We start from the raw sequence: 20872 nt of genomic DNA, 5'->3' as shown, positions 1-20872 counted from the left end.
GCCCTTGGGGAGCCGGATCCATGATTTCAGGATTTCTTAGAAGCACTAGATCCATCATGTCAAGGCAGGAGGCTTGGACATTCATACTGCTGTATCACGGGAGGTCTGAGCCAGTCAGAATCTCTATCAGGAGAGTGAGGTGGTGTTGGACAGACTTTCTAGAAAGCTCCAAACCTTTGGGGTTGGGCAGGGGAGAGCTTTAGTCCGCCAAAGTGTTGCAAAGGAATGGAATTGGATTTTGGAGACCCTTCTCAGGGCCAGCAAACTTTCCAGGCCCCAGACCCAAGGCTACCTTCATGTGGCCTCTAGGGCTAAGAAGGGGCTGACCTGACTGTTTTACGTGCATCTCATACTCTGATTGTATGTGTGTGTTTTGTGCTCAGTCATGTCCAAGTCTTTGCGACCCCGTGGACTATAGCCCACCAGACTCCTCTGTCCATGGGGTTTCCCAGGCAGGAATACTGGAGTGGGTTGCCATTTCCTTCTCCAAGGATCTTCCTGACCCAGAGATCGAACCCTTCTCTCCTGCATTGCAGGTGGATTCTTTACCACTGAGCCAGGGGGAAGCCCATAAGCTTATTGCCTACAAGTAAATACTTAGGCCTCATTCGAGACTATGGCTTCTTTCTTTGCACATAATTCTAACAGGTTTGTTCATCTAGAACAGTTTTCAAGAGTAAATTAGAGGCTCTGAGTTAGAAAGGGACAGAATCCCTACTCAGAAAAGGGATACTGGCAGCCTAAAGGTGCTACAGAAAAACTGTAAAAGGCACAAAAGAAGTAAAAGACACCATAAGTCTGGTACAGTTTTGTTCACACTGGTAGGGCCTGAGAGGATCACAGGGTCACTGCAAGGGCTTTGTTCATACTTGTGAGCCCAGGTTATCTACAAATGCACTTGTTCATCACATTAAGTTTATGGATGTATGGAAGTGCAGGCTACATTTCAGAAAAATAGTCACTCATGAAAGGGCTAACTTGTGCGAAAAACAGAGGCTGCTGCTGCTAAGTCACTTCAGTCGTGTCCGACTCTGTGTGACCCCCATAGACAGAAGCCCACCAGGCTCCGCCGTCCCTGGGATTCTCCAGGCAAGAACACTGGAGTGGGTTGCCATTTCCTTCTCCAATGTGTGAAAGTGAAAAGTGAAAGTGAAGTCACTCAGTCGTGTCCGACCCTTAGCGACCCCACAGACTGCAGCCCACCAGGCTCCTCCATCCATGGGATTTTCTAGGCAAGAGTACTGGAGTGGCTTGCCATTGCCTTCTCCGAAAAACAAAGGCAGGCACCATCTATTCCTTTAACAAGTCACCTTTAGCTCAAGTTCACACCTGTCGTGAACAGTCCTGCAGTGAACATTGGGGTACATGCATCTGTTTCGATTATGGTTCTCTCAGGGTGTGTGTCCAGTAGTGGGATGACAACAAAGGTCCGTCTAGTCAAGGCTATGGTTTTTCCCATGGTCATGTATGGATGTGAGAGCTGGACTGTAAAGAAAGCTGAGCGCTGAAGAATTGATGCTCTTGAACTGTGGTGTTGGAGAAGACTCTTGAGAGTCCCTTGGACTGCAAGGAGATCCAACCAGTCCATCCTAAAGGAGATCAGTCCTGAATATTCATCGGAAGGACTGATGCTGAAGCTGAAACTCCAATACTTTGGCCACTTGATGCGAAGAACTGACTCATTTGAAAAGACCCTGATGCTGGGAAAGATTGAGGGCAGGAGGAGAAGGGGACAACAGAGGATGAGATGGCTGGATGGCATCACCGACTCAATGGACATGGATTTGGGTGGACTCCAGGAGTTGGTGATGGACAGGGAGGCCTGGCATGCTGCGGTTCATGGGGTCGCAAAGAGTCGGACACGACTGAGCAACTGAACTGAACTGATGGTACTTTTATTCCCAGTTTGTTAAGGAATCTTCAAACTGTTCTATATAGTGGTTGTACTGATTTACATAACATGTGTAAAATAGATAACTAGTGGGTGGGGCAGTGGGAAGCTGCTATATAGCACAGGGAGCCCAGCCTGGCGCTCTGTAACGCTCCACCTTAGAGGGTGGGAGGCTCAATAGGGAGGGGATATATATATATATAAAATCACCCCCAGGTGGCGCTAGTGGTAGAAAAAAACAACAACAACAAAAAACCGCCTGCCTAAAGGCAATGGCACCCCACTCCAGTACTCTTGCCTGGAAAATCCCATGGACGGAGGAGCTATAGTCCATGGGGTCGCTAACAGTCAGACAGGACTGAGCGGCTTCACTTTCACTTTTCACTTTCATGCATTGGAGAAGGAAATGGCAACCCACTCAGTGTTCTTGCCTGGAGAATCCCAGGGATGGGGGAGCCTGGTGGGTTGCCGTCTCTGGGGTCGCACAGAGTTGGACACGACTGAAGCGACTTAGCAGCAGCATGCAGGACTCACAGGAGACATGGGTTCTACCCCTAGGTCGGGAAGATTCCCTGGAGGCAGGCATGGCAACCAACTCCAGTATTCTTGCCTAGAGAATCCCATGGACAGGGGAGCCTGGCAGGCAACAGTCCACAGGTCGCAAAGAGTCGGACACGACTGAAGCAACTTAGCATGCATATATATAGACACACATATATATATGTAAGAAAGTGTTAGTCGCGCAGTCGTGCCTGACTCTTTGCGACCTCATGGGCTGCAGCCCACCAGGCTCCTCTGTCCATGAGATTTTCCAGGCGAGGTATGTACGTATATATATATATATAAAACTGATTTGCATTGATGTATGGCAGAGGCCATGACAACGCTGTAAAGCAATTATCCTTCAATAAAAAAAGTTCACACCTGGCACATCATCTCTGACAATTCCAGGAGACCAAGCTTTTATTCCAGAATTGATTCATTTGAGCAAAAAGAACAGAGTGCACTTCACTGTTTAAAACTGTGATACCAGTTTTCTTACAAGTTGTCAAGAACAGTCGTGTCCCAAAGCATTTTCTCCCGCGCTGCACTGCGTGTCACTCACCCCTCACTGCAGAATGAAACCCGCCTGTTTAGTCTGCTTCCTTACGTGTACCTTACTCTGTCCGCTTGGCAATATTTGGGTTGGAAACATCACAAAGAAATACTTGAAAAATCTTTTTTCAAATATAAGTTCAATAAAAACTTTTCTATGTATTACATTTTGCAAAACACACTTAACTTCAGGAGAGTTTAGATAGCCAATTAAGCATTTTTATCCCTTCTTTACCAAGACTTGAGCAGAAATCTTTTATGGATGAGTATGAAGAACTAAATTCCTTCAGATGCCACCATTCACATCTGGTCAGTTTTAGGCTTAAAGAACAATTCAAGTCAATGCAGCAAAATGCAATATTTATATTTTTTGCAATATATATTAAATTTTTGCCAGGTATGTCTAGGTCCTGGGAATACAGTGGCATGATAAGATACAGCCCTGCATGGAGGAGCAAATGAGATACAGTGTGATAAATGATTTCAGAGATATAAGCACAAGGATCTAGAAAAGTTGTGCATAGGATGGCAACTAATTCAGTCATGGGGCTTTTAAAGATGTCTTAGGAGAAGTGATGTTTCAGCTATGAACTAAACTTTCTATTTTTTTTTTCCTTTGAGGAATCTCCATACTGTGTTCTATAGTGGTTGCACCAACTTACATTTCCACCAACAATGTAGGAGGGTTTCTTTTTTTTCCCACACCCTGTCCAGCATTTGTTATTTGTAGAGGGGGCTCAGTTGGAAAAGTATCTGCCTACAATGCAGGAGAACAGGGTTTGATCCCTGGATCAGGAAGATCCCCTGAAGAAGGAAATGGCTATCCACTCCAGTATTCCTGCCTGGAAAATCCCATGGACAGAGGAGCCCGGTGGGCTATAGTCCATGGGATCTCAAAGAGTCGGACACAACTGAGGGTCTAACACTTTCAAACTTTCATTCTGCCTGGTGTGAGGTAGTACTTCATTGTAGTTTTGGTTTGCATTTCTCTGATATTAGAAACACTGAGCATCTTTTCATGTGCCTGTTGGCCATCTGTGTGTCTTCTGTAGAGAAATGTCTATTTAGATATTCTGCCCATTTTTCCATCGGATTGTTTGGTTTTTTGTTGTTGAGTTGTGTGAGCTGTTTGTATATTTTGGAAATTAAGTCCTTGTTGGTCCCATCATTTGTAAATGTTTTCTCCTAGTCTGTAGATTGTCTTTTCTTTTTGTTGATGGTATTTGCTGTGCAAAAGCTTGTAAGTTTGATTAGGTCCCATTTGTTTACTTTTGTTTTTATTTCTGTTGCCTTGGGAGACTGACATTGGTATGATTTATGTCAAAGAATGTTTTGTCTGGCTGTATTTTTAATAATTCAAGCAAGAGCTCATGATGGCCTAAGCTGGTACAAGTGGTAGTGAAAACAGAAGAAAACAGAAAGATTCAAGACAGTTGTTAAAGAATTTTTAAGACTTGGTGAATTACTTAAAAGAGTAGAGACAGTCAAGGCTGATACCCTGATTCTTCCATGGGCCATGGGTGATGGCAGTGTCATTTGTGGAGATTGGGAGTGTAAGAGGAAGAGGAGTGTATCGGGTGGAGAGAGAGAGTGAGAGATGATGACCTAACTTGGAACATTCTGAGCTGGAAATCCCTCTGGGTCTAGAATCAGGATGACAACCTGGGCTGGAGATTTAGCTTCATGACTCATCACATATGGTTGATACTTGAAGCCATGGAAGTTGATAGTGTGGATGAAAACAGCCAGCTCATCCACCATCTATCCATACATCCATTCATCAGAAAAGGAATTTCTGTATGTTCTCCAGTGTGCATGCAGTATATGGATGAAAGTTTGGAAGTTTAGTCACTCAGTCGTGTCCAACTCTTTGCGACCCCATGGATTGTAGCCTACCAGGCTCCTCTGTCCACGGGATTTTCCAGGCAAGAGTACTGGAGTGGGTTGCCATTTCCTTCTCCAGAGGATATTCCTGACCCAGGGATCGAACCCAGGTCTCCCACATTGTCGGCAGACACTTTACCATCTGAGCCACCAGGGAAGTCCCTATATGTTTAATTTCTCCTAAACAGTGAAAATATCACACGTTTCTCTTTCTCAAAAACAAAAACAAAACATCAAGGAGCCGTCATTGTGAGGCACTTCTGATTTCTGTCTTTCTTCACCACTTGCTCATAGGGTTGAGTGCCTCTGGCCAGAAGGATGTTTCCTCAGCTCTATTCTTTTGCTCTTTCATTGTGAACTTCAGTCTGAAAGACACACCCACCCCTGAATCCTCCAAGGCAAAGTTTGACATTCAACCCTAGCCTGGGGCTCTGGTTTACCATCAAAGCCTGAGTGGGTCTTATTCAGCCTTTCCCATGAAATTGCTAAATGCTGTTTCATTAAATGTGTGCCAAAGAAGTGTACTTTTATTGTTGTTTTTTAAAAACCAAGAAAGAAACCAAAAAACTCTGTGAAACAAGTATCCCCAAATTCATGTATGGTGTCAGGAAGATTGAGAACAAAGTGACTAGTGTTCTACAAAGCATAAATAAGAAAAATGGAAAAGAATTTTTTCTTTAAAAAAGGAAGTCCCTAGGTATATCTATGGCTAATTCATGTTGAAGTACAGCAGAAAACAAAGCGATATTGTAAAGCAATTATCCTTCAATTAAAAATAAATAATTTTTTTAATAACCCTGATATTGACATGAACTATCAGATTAGGTAGAGACTTCAGATCAAAGATGATTTGAACTCAAATGTTGTATTCAAACTACCCCTGAAACCACTAAATGGATACTGTATGAAATTCTCTATGAATGCTGGAAGCTGAGGAAGGGAATTGCCCCCATAACTGCAACTCACAGGGTTGATGCGATACACCAGTAGCCATTGCTTTGGTGACAGTGGCCCTTGTGACAGAGGAAGAGAGCTGTGCACTGTGAATGTCATCTTATGACGCTGCCAGGAAGCTAAGGCAACTGTGGTTATCTTGTGGGAGAGTCAACATCACCTGTTCTTTTCTTTTTAAATTTATTTTTATTTATTTATTTAATTTTGACTGTGCCGCGCAGCATGCAGGATCTTAGTTCCCCAACCAGGGGTCAAACCCGTGCCCCCTACAATGGAAGCATGGATTCCCAACCACAGGACTGCCAGGGTTAGTCCCAACATCACCTGATTCTTTTACTACATCTGGCCTGCGACCTCTCAGGGATGGTCCCACTGGAGGGCCATCTCCCTGTGTGGTATGCCCCTGAGCTGCCCCTCCTGGAGTGTATGCAAACCACAGACCATGGTTTTCACAATGATCAGTTTAAGGTGACCAAAGTGTGTCACCCTTCTGGTGAAGGTTCTGAGGAGCAGTAACCCTTCCATCCTTGGAATCTCAAGAGTCACAGGTGCCTTTGAAGAGCGATCATCTTCTGAGCTGCATCTAGATGCACTGGGAGAGTCGAGAGGCAGAGGCGGTGACAGCTGAGAGCAGCACAGCCTCGTGTCCTCCCGTTATGGGTGCTCAGTTATTACCATGCCTGTGGCATCGCATGGACAGTTACTAATATGTACATAAGGACTGAATAGGCTTCCCAGGTGGCACTAGTGGTAAAGAACCCACCTGCCAAAGCAGGACGGCATGGCAACCAACTCCAGTATTCTTGCCTGGAGAATCCCATGAACAGAGGAGCCTGGCGGGCTATAGTCCATGGGGTCATAAAAAGCTGGACACAACCGAGTGACTAACACAATACTGCATCAGTTTCCTAACAAATGACTATGGCTGGGTGACTCCAAACAACAGAAACTAATTATCTCACTCTTCTGGAGGCCAGATGTCCAAAGTCAATGTGTCAGCAAGTCCGTGCAGCACCTGAAGGTTCTGAGGAGAATCCTTTCTCTCCTCTTCCTTGGCTTCTGGGAGCACCACTCCAATCTTTCTCTCTCTTCACATGCTCTCCCTGTGGCCTGCTCACCTATGTCTGGTTCTATGACAAATCCCCCTCTCCTTTCTCTTTGGATACCAGTCACTGGGTTCAGTGCATGTGTTTAGTCACTCAGTCATGTCTGACTCTTGCGACCCCAAGGACTGCAGCCCACCAGGCTCCTCTGTCCATGGGATTTTCCAGGCAAGAATACTAGAATGGGTTGCCATTTCCTCTTCCAGGAGATCTTCCCGACCCAGGGATTGAGCCCATATCTCCTGTGTCTCCCGCATTGCAGGTGGATTCTTTACTCGCTGAACCACTGGGGAAGCCCCGTTGGATTCAGGGCCCACCCTAAATCCAGGATGATCTCACCTTAAGACCCTTAACTTGACTCCATCTGCAAAGACCTTATTTCCGGAGTCACATCTTCAGGTACTGGAGATGATGACTCAGACATTTCTTTTTGGAGGCCACTCCAGCCACCAATACGAAAGTTTACTCTACATTCTGTGTCCCACTTGAAATAATGCCCAACGAATTTGTCCAACATAGCTTATCAGAGGTCCTATGACTGAGACCAAAGGACATTAAGGCACTCTAATAATAACATACTAATATAAATGTAGACACAGACAGAATGTAGAAAGAATTCTCACAGGTCAATAATAAACAACTGAAAATGGTCAAAAGATTTGAAGAGGCACTCACAAAAGCTACACATATGCCCAATGAGCATATGAAAAGATGCTCCACACCATCACTCATCATCAGTGATTGGCCATGGGAGGCACAAAGGGGCTCAGAATTACAGCACTGTATATTAAATAAGAGGCTTTCTACACTAAGTCCCCTATATACGAATGAGTTCCATTCCAAGACTGTGTCCATAAGTCCAGTTTGCTCATCAATCCAACAAAGTTAGCCTAGGTACCCAACTAACACAATAGGCTATATAGTACTGCAGTGTCATAAGTTTATAATACTTTTCACATAAATATTACATAAAAAACAAAAAATAAACATGTTTAATCCTACAGTATAGTACCTTGAAAAGTACAGTAGTGCCAGCTACATCACCACTGCTTTTACGCAGTACAGGGGAGTGCTGGTTCAATTCCAGGTCAGGAAGCTAAGAACCCACATGCCTTGCAGCCAAAGAATCAAAACAAAACGGAAGCAATAGTAACAAATTCAACAAGGACTTTAAAAATGGTCCAGATTTTTTAAAAATTAAGAAAGCAAACAACAAAAGAATATCTAGTATCTATTTATATTTAGAATTGTGGTGGGTTAGTGTCTGCTTCCTTACCTTTGTGTACAGGTCTGGAGGTTGGCTAGAGTCACTCAGTTCTGGCCCACACATCTCCCTGCAGTCAGCCACCTTGGGCATACTCTCCTGATGGAGATGCACAGGTGCAGAGTACAGGTAGAAAGACTTGAGTATTTTTCAAGTCTCCGTTGGTATCCAGTCTGCTACCATCCCACAGGCCAAACAAGTCACCAGCCTGCACCCCAGGTCAGGGTGGTCACAGGAGGAACTCGCAGCTGTACGACTGCACTTCGGAATCAATTCAACATTAAGAATGACCAAGGCCTTTTGCCAACAGAGTGTGTCATGTTTATTGGGTGATTCATAGGTCAGCTAAAACACGTGAAGGGGAAAGACCGGAGGCCATCAGTCATGTCAGGAAACAAAATATTTAGCAGTTCTTAGCTTCAAGTGTTGTCTTCCATCACAGCTTGAGGAAGATGGGCCAGTCCCTGACAGACCTGGAGTGGGTGCTGTTTATTTTTAGCAACAAGAAGCACATACATTTATTTAACCAGTGACTTTTAGGACAATCAGCAAAAGAAGAAACTGTATTTCCACGGAGCCAAGACAAGAAAATCATTTATACAAATTAAACTGATACAAAATACATTATAAAGAGAACCACACATACAAAAGTCATTAAGTTGGTCAAAGAGCAAGAATGCCACAGAACAACCACGCTGAGAACACTGGTGCGAATTCATTTCGGTTATGAAACTTATGTCCAAGAGAGTCTGAGTGAACACATTTACTGAGGTAAAGGCACAATCACTTCCACATAGTTAATGGGGAAGAAGCCAGATTCCCCGTGCAGAATCCCTTCATACCAGTTTTCATCTATCTGATTGGTTAACGTAATGATGTCCCCTTCTTTAAATCCTAGTTCTCCTTGGTTTTCAGGCTCAAAGTCATAGAGACCACGACAGCAGGGCTGGTCCATGGGAACGTTAGAACCTGTCCGCATCGTGTGGAGACAAAAAGCACATGGTTAACACGACAGTGCATCCGTGGGGAGTTGCAAAGGTGGACAGTTGCAGAGACCAGGAACAGCAGGCCCCTGCCTGCCGCTCCAGGCCAAGGCTGGCTCAGCACCCGTTGTGGACCCTGTGTTTGTGGCCTCGGCCCCCCTCAGCTCTCCCTCCTCCCCTAGCTGACTTCCTGAGCCCATGGCTTTTCTCATCAGTTCTCCTAGCCAGAAAATTCAGGCCCAGCCCCCGTTCTTGAAGCAGCTGTTCAGCTCTGCCCGCAGCCCAAGGGAGGTGCAGAATTTTACAAGGTCTAACCCCTGCCCTCAGGGAGCTCATAGTTTCTTTCTGGAGAGTGGACAACACATGAGAAACATCTGAAGAACAAAGATGAGGGACTTCCCTGGTGGTCCAGTGGTTCAGACTCTGTGCTTCCAAAGCAGGGGATGCGGGTTCAATCCCTGATCAGGGAACTAAGATCCCCGAATGCCATACAGTGTGGCCACAAAATAAATTGATAAGAAACCAAGGCTAAAACAACAATAACAACAAACAACAAAGACAATGTAGTGTATCACTTATAACTCAGAGAAGAAGGAAGCAGAAAAGGCCTGGATGGTCAGGGCCATATTCCTAGAGCTGGTAACCAGAGGGTGGAACATGGCAGGGTGTGAGACTAAAGAGACATTCTAGAGCAGAATTTCTACAGACCAGCCTGCAGTCTTGGGATTGCTGTACCAAGCCACTAGTTCTGAGGACAACATTTTTAATGTAATTAGTTTTTCATTTCAAAACAAAAACTAAACATGGTAAAAAGAGACAAAAAGAGTAAATACACGCAAAATTGACTGCTAATGAAGAGGTGCATGTGTGTGTGCTAAGTCATTTCAGTCATCTCTGACTCTGTGTGACCCCCATGGACTGTAGCCCTCCAGGCTCCTCTGTCCATGGGGTTCTCCAGGCAAGCATACTGGAGTGGGTTGCCATGCCCTTCTCCAGGGGATCTTCTGGACCCAGGGATCAAACCCACATCACTTACAACTCCTGTCTTGATAGGCAGGTTCTTTACCACTAGTGCCACCTGGGAATCCCCAATGAAGAGGTCACCAGTGTTAAATTAATGTGATGGCATAGAAGCTTCCAGATAACTTTATGAATATATTTGTGTATGTATTTAACATATAATTATTTTCATAAAAGAATATTCCTATTATATTACTGTGAACATTTTCCAGGTTACTTTTAATTACTGAACAGTTGTCAACTATATCAGGATAACATAATTTCTTTATTATTGTTGTTTTGTTTTGGCTCCATGGTGTGGCACGTGGGATATTAATTCCCTGACCAAGGATCAAACCTCTGCTCCCTGAATTGGGAGCTCAGAGTCTTAACCACTGGACCACAGGGAAATCCCTAACATAATTTCTTTAACTGATATCCTATTATAGGATATCTCCTTCCTTCCTTCCTTCCTCTTTCTCTCTGCCCTTCTATATTCCTTCCTTTTCATTTTCCCATTTGTTTCCTCTTGGCATTCATTGGTAACTCTTTGAAAAATATCATAATATATGTGTATTTACAAATATGTACATTTAATTCCTGAGGGTAAACTTCTAGAAGGAAATTTGCTCTTCATAGACATAAATTTTTCCAAGACTTTTAAATTTTACTACCAGTATATTTTTCTATTTTCTTTGTCTTAAAAGTATTAGATGCCCCTAATATATTATGGACTTTTATACTATAATTATTAACCTCGTGTCTGTCATGTTTGATATATACACTATTTCCAGCTTATTATCTGTATTTTTCCTTTCATTTTGTTTTTGGAGAGTGTACTAGGGGTGGGGCAGGGATGGGGGTTTCTGTTTTATTTTGGCATCCATGCAGAAATTTTAAACCACATAAGCAGTCAAAGTGATGAAACTTTTCATTCATGGTTTCCCTTCCACAGTTATATATAAATATTCAAATAAATTTATCCCAGAAATTTTTTTAAATTAATCTTGAATGTGAAGATGCTTTCCTTCAATCGATTTAGATTTTTGCAAATAAAGATTATTTATTTTTAATAATGTTTAAGCAGCTATCTCAACACAATTTATTAAACAGTAATAATCCATTATTCTCCACTGATTTCAATACTACTTTTGTCTTTATGATATGTTTAATTATCATGTGCCCTTGGATCTGTTTTAGCATTTTCTACTTTCCCCCACTATGCATTTCAGTAACTGTACCACACCATTTTAAATAGTGTAGCTTTAAAGAAAATGTCCCTTGGACTACAAGGAGATCAAACCAGTCAATCCTAAAGGAAATCAACCCTGAATATTCATGGGAAGGACTGATGCTAAAGCTGAATCTCCAACAGTCTGGCCACCTGATATGAAGATCCAACTCATTGGAAAAGACCCTGATGCTGCAAAAGATTGAAGGTAAAAGGAGAAGGGGCAGCAGAAGATGAGATGGTTAGATAGCATCACTGACTCACTGGACATAAATCTGAGCCAACTCCAGGAGATAGTGGAAGACAGGGGAGCCTGGCATGCTATAGACCATGGGATTACAAAGAGTCTGATACGACTTAGCAACTAAACAACAACAAAAAGTAAAAGTAATTAGTAAAGCAAGTTCCTCTCTATTACTCTTCTACAGGCATCCCTTGGAGATATTGCAGGTTTGGTTTTAGACCATTGCAATAAAGCAAACATCTCAATAAACCAAGTCAGACACATTTTTTGGTTTCCCAATGAATATGAAAGCTGTTTACACCATCCTGTAAATAGCATTGTGTCTAAAAAATACAGTGTATACACTTTAATTTTAAAATACTTTATTGCTGAAAAATGATAACCATCATCTGAGCCTTCAACAAGTCAATCATTTCTGCTGGTGGAGAGTCTTGTCTTGGTGTTGATGGCTGCTGACTTACCAGGGTGGTGGTTGCCGAAGGTTGGGTGTCTGTGGCAACTTCTTAAAATAAGACAACAGTGAAGTCTGCCTCATGGATTGACTCTTCCTTTCACAAACGATTTCTCTTGGATAGCATTTTAGCCACAGTAGAACTTTTTTCAAAATTAGAGTCAGTCCTCTCATACCCAGCTGTTGCTGTATCAACTAGGTTTATATAATATTGTAAATCCTTTGTTGTCATTTCAAGTCTTCACAGCATCATCAGTAGATTCCATCTCAAGAAACCTCTTTCTTTGCTCATTTATCAGAAGCAGCTCCTCATCTGTTCAAGTTTATCATGAGGTTGCAGCAGTTCAGTCACATCTTCAGGCTCCACTTTTAATTCTATTCATTCTCTTGCTCTTTCCACTACATCTGCAGTTATTTCTTCCACTGAAGTCTTGAACCCCGCAAAATCATCCATGGGGAATGAAAGCCACTTCTGATAATGTTGATATTTTGACTCTTCCCATGAATCACAAACATTCTTAATGGCAAGCAGAATCCCTTCCAGAAGGTTTTCCATTCACTTTGCCCAGATTCATTAGATGGATCACTATATGTGGTAGCTACATTGTTCATTTGCTCAGTCATGTCTGACTCTTTGCGACTCCATGGACTGCAGCCCGCCAGGCTCCTCTGTTCATGGAATTCTCCAGGCAAGAATACTTAAGTGGGTTGCCATTTCCTTCTCCAGGGGATCTTCCTGACCCAGGGATCAAATCCGTGTCTCCTGCATTGGCAGGCAGATTCTTTACCACTGAGGCACCAGGGAAGCCCCACATAGGCAGAGTAGATTTAGCATAATTCTTAAATGCCTTAAGATCTTCAGAATGGTAAATAAGCATTGGCTTCTACTTAAAGTCACCTCCTGCAATAGCCCCTAACAATAGAGATACCCTGTCCTATAAAACTTTGAAGCCAGGCACTGACTTTTCTTCTCTAGCTATCAAAGTCCTAGATGGCACCTTCTTCCAATAGAAAGCTGTTTCATTTACACTGAAGATCTCTTCTTTAGTGTAGCCACCTTCATGAATTATCTTAGCTAGATCTTCCTGATAACTTGCTGCAGCTTCTACATCAGCATGTGATACTTCATCTTGCAGTGGTTAAGAATCCACCTGCCAATGCAGGGGACATAGGTTGAATCCCTGGTCCCAGAAGATCCCACACGTAGCAGAGCAACTAAGCCTGTGTACCACAACCAGTGAGCCTGTGCTCTGAAACAAGAGTTCCTCTGCCATCCTGTGTTTTCCATTTCAATTTCCTCTTTCTATTATTATGAAACGTTATTTCTCTCCCCATCCAGACTTGAAGTAAGAGTTGAAACAAGTTCTGCTAGAGACTGTGTTCCTTCCTCAACAAGTCTTTTCCAGCCAAATAAAGAAAGAAGATAAATTTGGGGCTGGTCAAATGAGAAGCCGCTTTGTCCAGGCGAGGGGCCAGGAAGAGGCAGAAAATTCAGCGAGCAGCACCTGTTCTCTGGGGGCGGTCCACCCTCAGTACCACCCCCACTGCTAACCTTCTGCACACATGTCCACCCCACGTGGGAGTGAGAGCCAAGCCCCACCCCTGCACCTCGCTTAGGGAGTGTGTGTCAGTGAAGTTCCCCAGTTGGACTGAGATGGTCCCCTCTTGCCTTCCTGCTGCAGTGGTTCTCAATCTGGAGGCACGATAAACACCCCCTGCCTGGGCTGACCCCAGACCAATTAAATCAGAAGCTCTGGCAGTGGGACCCAGACACTGGAGTTTAAAAAATTTCTCAGGTGTTTCCAATTTCCAAGAGAGGTTGTGAACCACCAGCCCCATGGCCCTCTTTCCCTCCAAGTCCTTTGACAAGAGGCTGGGAGTGTCTGGGGGCTAGTGGGGAAAGAGGGGTGGGGAGTGATGGCGGGGGAGGGGAGGCTGTTCTTCCTCTTCAGGTGAGAAGCTCCTTCCCAGGTGTGACTTCCAGGTAGGTCAGCATTTGAAAATCTGGGCCCCCTGCCCCATTATCTCTAGAATCTTCCTGATGCTTCCAGCATGTAGACGGCTCCTTCCATGACAGAACCCTGTCCCATCCCAAGTTTGTATATTCCTTTTGTCGTAATGATGGGAATTGGGGATTGTTTAGTTGCTCAGTAATGTCCAACTCTTGGCAACCCCATGAACTGTAGCCTGCCAGGTTCCTGTCTACAGGATTTCCCAGGCAAGAATACTGGAGCAGGTTGCCATTTCCCTCTCTAAGGGATCTTCCCGGACCAGGGAGCAATCCTGTCTCTCTTGCATTGGCAAGTGAATTCTTTACCACTGAGCCACCAGGAAGCAGGAGGATTTAAATAGGGGGCCCGGTTCATGATCTTGAATGTGAACAGAATAACCTTCACTGATTTCAAAGCACTAGGGAATTGTGTGTTTCCAGGCCAGACTTTCCATTTTCCTTTGGAAATACAGCTCGGATCTGGGTGGGGTGGGGGGCTGTGGGAGCTGGTCACTGAAACCCTGTAGCAAGTCAAGCTGCTGAGTCAAAGTCAATTCTACTAGTGAACAACTATTCCAGAGTGGTCTATTAAAACGATCAGTATCCTTTTGTGATTTCTCCCACTACCAGTTTTTGACACAGAGGGAGTCAACTGCCAAACCCTATGATGGTTTTGGGAGGCATTTCCTGGAACATAAAACGTCCATCCTAGAAGGGTCTTTGGTGGTCTTCCACAAGCTTTCTTTTTAAAGAAGAGGCAGTACGTGCCCCTGAGAGGTCACAGCAGCCTGGCCCCAGAGCTAATGGCAAAGCCAGAAAGAGACACCAGGGCTCCACCCGTGATCTACTCTCCTGATGTCACCTCCTGCATGCTCTATGCCGCTGCTAAGTCTTGCCAAGAAACTTCATAGGCTATCACACTGACTACAGGGCTGTGTGTGTGTGTATGTGTGTACACATATGTTGGGTTGGCCAAAATGTGAGTTCTAGTTTTTCCATAACGTCTCATGGGAAAACCCAAATGAACTTTTTGGACAATCTATTTTTCCTCCCATTCACTTTGGAAGCTACCTGTGATGACTGAAATAAATACTAAATGGCAGACGTTTACCCCAGCCCCCACTTATGCATGCATACATGTGCCCTCGCTGCACACACGCTCTGAACCAATCCAAGGAGAGACACGTCCCTCCCGTCTCACTTCATTTACTCCAGGTGAGGGACCACTGCCATACTTCCCACTTCTGTCTCCTAAGAGCTGGAACTCGACCAGCACTCACATCACACTCCATCAGCAAATCAACCCCAAACGTGGCATCTCTCCCAAGATCCAGGAGTGGAGAGCCCCTGAGGGAGAGTTCCCCAACTCCAGTGAGGCATGAGTGCTGGGTTCTCCCCAGCCTCCGCACTGTCCCCCCACCCCCCACATCCACCCACCGAACACAGTTCTCAACAACTGTGCAGGCACCAGGTAGGTCCACCCCCAGCAGAGCTCGGCCCACTGTTATGAACTGTACATGGAGCAAGATGATATTGAGAAGTATCATCCGATGCCTTCATCACGCTGGGTCGTCTTGGCCGTCTGGGGCCCCCAACCCAGAGAGCCATGGCCTCCTGTACTTTAGGGAGAGGGTGGAACCCGCACATGAGGGATTGATGTTTAACTGGTAAGTTCCAAAACAATGCCATTTCAGTTGTGGGATGGTGTGGATGCTGAGGCTTCCGGGCTTTCGTACCTGAGCCAGGTAGGCTTTTATGAGATTTGAAGTTGGGGTGGTGGAGACTTCTGGGCTCCAAGGAACCAGGGGTTGAAGAACTCGGAGCACAGAGATTTGTCTTACAAGCGTGGGGAGGGAGGGACTGTTTCTTGCCACCGGAGAAGAGACAAGAGTACTTCCTGGAGTCAGGAAAGGTGGAAGAAGAGGGCAGTTTGAAAAGGCTGAGATGCTTCCTGATCCCACCCTGGGGTGGGGGTCTTGGCCCCACTTCCCACTGGAACTGTAGGAGAAGGTAGGCTTCAAAGAGCTCTAGACTTGGGAGTGCTGAGCACAGTGGAAATGGTGGGTTGTGTAATTAAACAGGGGCTTCCCCTGTGACTTAGCAGTAAAGAATCTGCCTGCAATGCAGGAGGCGCAGGTTCGATCCCTGAGTCCATAAGATCCCCTAGAGGAGGGAATGCAACCCACTCCAATATTCTTGCCTGGAGAATCCCCATGGGCAGAGAAGCCTGGAAGGATACAGTCAATAGGGTCACAAAGAGTCGGACACAAGTGAAGCCACTGAGCACCCTCACATGTAATTAAACAGAGAGGGTGCCTGAGGGGGTCACCTGGTCCCCATGCACTGTGAATACATCTCCTCATGACCAGGCAGGAAGTGAGGAAGTGCTGAGGGGGCGTCTGGACCAGAGATGGCCTCCCAGTGCAGAGGTCCAGTAACCCAAGGGCAAAGCCTTGGGCCCCTGACCCAGGCCCAGACCTGGTGTGATAAATCTCCTCTGTGGAAGCAGTTAAAACCCTGACAAGCTTCCCTACCCATCACCGTGATGTTCCCTAAACACCCCCTGTACCCAGGCAACATCTTGAGGGTACAGAAGGAGGTAGGAGAGAGCCTTGGAGGAAAAACCAATAGCCCTGGCAGGAAATTTTAGCTGAACTGACCAGGTTTAAATCCTGAATCAAGCAAGCAATAAATGGACAGTCTGCGCTTTCTATTGGAAGAGACCAAGTTACCTTGAAATGGCCAGATTACGTTTTTTTCCACCATTAGAAGAAATGGAAAAAAGATTAATTTTTTTTTTTTCTCTTGGCCAACAGTAGAAATGGAAAAAAGATTAAGTTGTTTCCGCCATCGGCCTGAAGGGAGGCTCACGAGCAAGTTCGGTTAAAGAGGAATCGAGTTTGTGCTCGCTCCGTGACAGTGTGTGAACTTTCCCTCTGCACAAAAGGCAGGGCAGCGTTACCACAGATGGGACACTGGAAGTGAAGGCAGAAGAGTGACATGTGCTCAGTGGGATCTTTTCAAACTGGCCGTGCTTGGCACAGACGTGTGCAAGGAGCCTGAGCGCCTGGTGCCCGAGGATAAGCTGCACCTCTACCCAGATCTTCCCCAAAGAAAGGAGGGGTCCCACCCAGCGCCACATCTTTGCTAAACACCCACTCCCCTTTCCCCTGGGACCTTCCACCACCACCTCCGTGCACAAGCTTTCTCGTGCATGGTACTTGGCACCTGAACCCACTGAGAATCTGTGCACGTGAGCTCCTGGCAGCCGAAGCCCCAGCCCTGGGCCATCCAGTGAGGAGGCTGCCTCCTCCTGCCCTGGCCGGGGAGCCTGTGTTTATTTTCTCTCACTCCTGAGGCCTGGCTTCACGTAATGTGAGAGTAGAGGTGGGGAAAACACAGTCTTCCTTGTTAAGGCACTGAAACAAAGATTATTTTAACAGAGAGAAGGGAGTGTCCCTATTGAATATTTATTATTCAAGCTCTGTTCCACACCATTAGGGAGTAAAAAAAGAGACCCAACCACAAGAATTTTAAGGAAGGTTGTCGGTCAGTCAGTACTGCATCGGCAACATGCAACAGGTCGGGAAATTGTGTTCTCTCTAAAAGAAATTTCACTCCCTTCTGGGCATTAATGTGGACCGGCTTCTGACAATATTTGGTCCCCTCTTGTTTTAAGGTAAGGAAGATTCTCTGGAGGCTCTTCTCTGACTCCAGCTTTTATCTCCCCAAGTCCCTGCTGCAAAGGGCTACTCACGTGGACAGAACTGCCAGGCACGTTTTATTCTGGTAGCCACAGTCCCACAATGAATATCACAGTCCTGGTCAGCTAAAGGGATAGAAGACTAACCCTCAGTTTTCAGTATTTACCATGTGCCAGGAAAACATTCTAAGTGCCTACAAGCAGATCTAATTCTCAGAGGAACCCTTTGATGAGGTACCATTTGTCATTGATGCTGTTTGGTAGCTCAGTCGTGTCTGACTCTTTGTGACCCCACGGACTGCAGCCCACCAGGTTCCTCTATTGATTTCCCAGGCAAGAATACTGGAGTGGGTTGCCATTTCCTCCTCCAGGGGCTCTTCCCAACCCAGGGGTTGAACCTGCATCTCCCACATTGGCAGGTGGATTCTTTACTGCTGAGTCACCTGGGAAGCCTGATGTACTATTATTTCTCCGAATGTGATGGAGAGAGAAATGGGGGTTCCAAGCATTTAAGCAGCAGTGCTGAGATCTGACCTCCATCTAGGTCCAGAGTCCGAGCTCTTGATCACCGTGGCAAGCACCCACTCTGAATATCATTGGACGGTGAGTTTATGCCCACTAGGTTCCGAGCCAACCGCAGTCTATGGGGTGGTCCATCAGCTGGGTTGGAAAGAGCCATGGGTCCTCAGCAGGGCAGGCTCCTGGAGCTCCCAGGCCTGGGATGCTCTTCAAGAGTGCTCTCCACCTTAATCCTTCTCTGATCCTAGAAGGTCTGACCACATCCCACCCCGCCCTGCCAGTCACTGGAGGGATGTCCTTCAGGGAGGGCCTTACTCCCTGTGCAGCTTCAAACTGAGCAGCTCAGGCTTCAATCAAAAATACCATTAAGTCCCCATACATAGGAACAAGTTCCATTCCAAGAGTGCATTTGTAAGTCCAGTCTGTTCGGAAGTCCAACAAAGTTAGCCTAGCTAACCAACTAACTAATCAGCTATATACTGCTGCTTTGACGCTTGCTTCTAGACATTCTGGGCTTGAAATAAAGACACTGCACTACTGTCCTCTATACAGGACTGTACGGTAAAGTGCACACAAGCACAGCCACATGTAGAGGAGGCATGCACATGACAATGTGTGCCAGACACGAGAAGTAACTTGTGATAGCTTTGATTGGAAATGAGAACATTCACATCTTGGAAAGTTCCCAACTTGAAGGTTCATATGTATCGGACTTAGTGTAACAAGCGAATAAAAATGGGCAATGTGGTGTTGGAGAAGACTCTTGAGAGTCCCTTATACTGCAAGGAGATCCAACCAGTCCATTCTAGAGGAGATCAATCCTGGATGTTCATTGGAGGGCCTGATGCTAAAGCTGAAACTCCAATACTTTGGCCACCTCATGCGACGAGTTGACTCACTGGAAAAGACTCTGATGCTGGGAAAGGTTGGGGGCGGGAGGAGAAGGGGACGACCGAGAATGAGATGGCTGGATGGCATCACTGACTCTGTGGACATGAGTTTGAGTGAACTCCGGGTGTTGGTGATGGACAGGGAGGCCTGGCGTGCTGTGATTCATGGGGTCGCGGAGAGTCGGACACGACTGAGCGACTGAACTGAACTGAACTGATTCCGGGTGGTGGATTAGACGCCAGCGTGGAGCTGGTGTGCTGGTGTTTCTGCAGCCCGGCCACCAAATGTGCTCCCTCCCTCTCTCTCTCTGCCACCAGCCAGGACCTGGAGCCTGTGGTCGAAAATATATTTCTCGCCCTGACTTTGAAGGAGATCAAGGAGGAAGCAGAAGTGGTAAGAGGGGCAGGGACATCCTCCTCTCTGTGACACTAAAAGTCACAGCTCTTTCGTTGTCCTTGAACTTGCCGTATTTTCAGATCACCCAAGGAACCCACTGCACTCTCGTCTCCTCTGGTGGCCCTGACTTTGGGGATTTCAATACCTGGAAGCATCTGGTCAGAGCATCACAATCTAAAGGTAAGCGACAACCCCCACTCCTACTTTGTGGTGAGCGGGGAAGGGGATGGAGAGAGAAGTAAAATTCACACACCTGCTGTCAATATGCGTGCCTATCAGTGTACAAGGTACAGAGTCTACAGAAGCTACTGACCTGAGGAGGGTTCTTTGTCTTTTAGTAAATGCCCCAAACTGCTGTGCCTTTTAGAGATTTTGTTCCTGCTCTTTATAGGGTTTCTCTTGCCTCCCTTGTCATCAGGCTGCGACCTGTCACTTTTTCCTGCCGACAGTGGGCCTTCCCAGAGCAGTCCTCCAGGCCTTTCTAATCTGCTCCTTGCAGTCTGCTGTAGGCTGGGAAATCAGATAACCAGTTATGAAATGTTAACAACTGCTGTGTCCTGGGCGCTTTACACTATGTAGCAAGTACCATGTGTGCCCAGTACCTTATTTACAGGATCTGATATAATCCTCAGAATAACCCTCTGCAGGTGAGGTGAGAATCCCTATTCTTTTGATGACAGAATTCTGACTGAGAGGGATGGAGTGAAAGCCAGGACTTGGGCCTTCCTCTGAAAAGCAGGTGACACCTGTCCTGGCTGGGTGAGCCTATTTTCTGCTCACTTCCTGGTCTCAAGTCTAGAAGGCAGAGGTGTCTGCAGCATGTGACTTCTGCTATCCATGGGGAGAGAGGAAGGTACCTGACAGCAGGTGGAATGGGCAGCCAGTTAGGAGGAGTATGGTCAACCACCCACAGACTCACTACACCCATACCATCTAACTAGAGAGTTCATCTCTTTAATGAGTTGGGTCAAAAAAAGACTTGGAACTTTCAACTTTCTATTTCTGCTTCAGACTCAAACACTGAGTGTGTACCCTGGGCCAGGCACCATCTCTCTTGAATTAGAACCAGCATATCTAGTTCAAGCTCCCTTCAAAAGTTGTCATTTTTTTCTTGATCAAAAATCTCAAGCTCTGGTAGCAAACATTTTTTTGAAGCTAAAACTTTTGCTTGAGCTGACCCAGATACAGCATTGGTATATAACTCTGACGAATACTACAAAACCCATTTTTGTTCAATGTCTGTAAAGGACTATTTTCGTTCATTTGGTAAGACC

The 20872-nt window shown here is 45.6% G+C and overlaps 1 protein-coding gene across 3 annotated transcripts in view; it reads right to left on the bottom strand.

Moving 5' to 3' along the window:
* Positions 1–8502: 8502 nt before the first annotated feature.
* SH3GL3 (SH3 domain containing GRB2 like 3, endophilin A3) overlaps positions 8503–20872 on the bottom strand; it is a 109352-nt gene continuing 96982 nt past the window's right edge. For all 3 annotated transcript variants that reach the window (XM_055417551.2, XM_088829789.1, XM_088829790.1), the window contains one exon: positions 8503–9160. In XM_055417551.2, coding sequence (XP_055273526.1) covers positions 8955–9160 — 206 coding nt within the window. In that variant the 3' untranslated portion in view covers positions 8503–8954. The remainder of the gene's footprint in view (positions 9161–20872) is intronic.

This window comes from Moschus berezovskii, chromosome 21 (genome assembly GCF_049115385.1).
Source record: "Moschus berezovskii isolate FMDL1 chromosome 21, NW_MosBer_1.0, whole genome shotgun sequence".
In the NCBI taxonomy this organism is placed as follows: domain Eukaryota; kingdom Metazoa; phylum Chordata; class Mammalia; order Artiodactyla; family Moschidae; genus Moschus; species Moschus berezovskii.
Note: the sequence above shows the minus strand (reverse complement) of the source record. Positions and strands in the feature narration are given on the sequence as shown.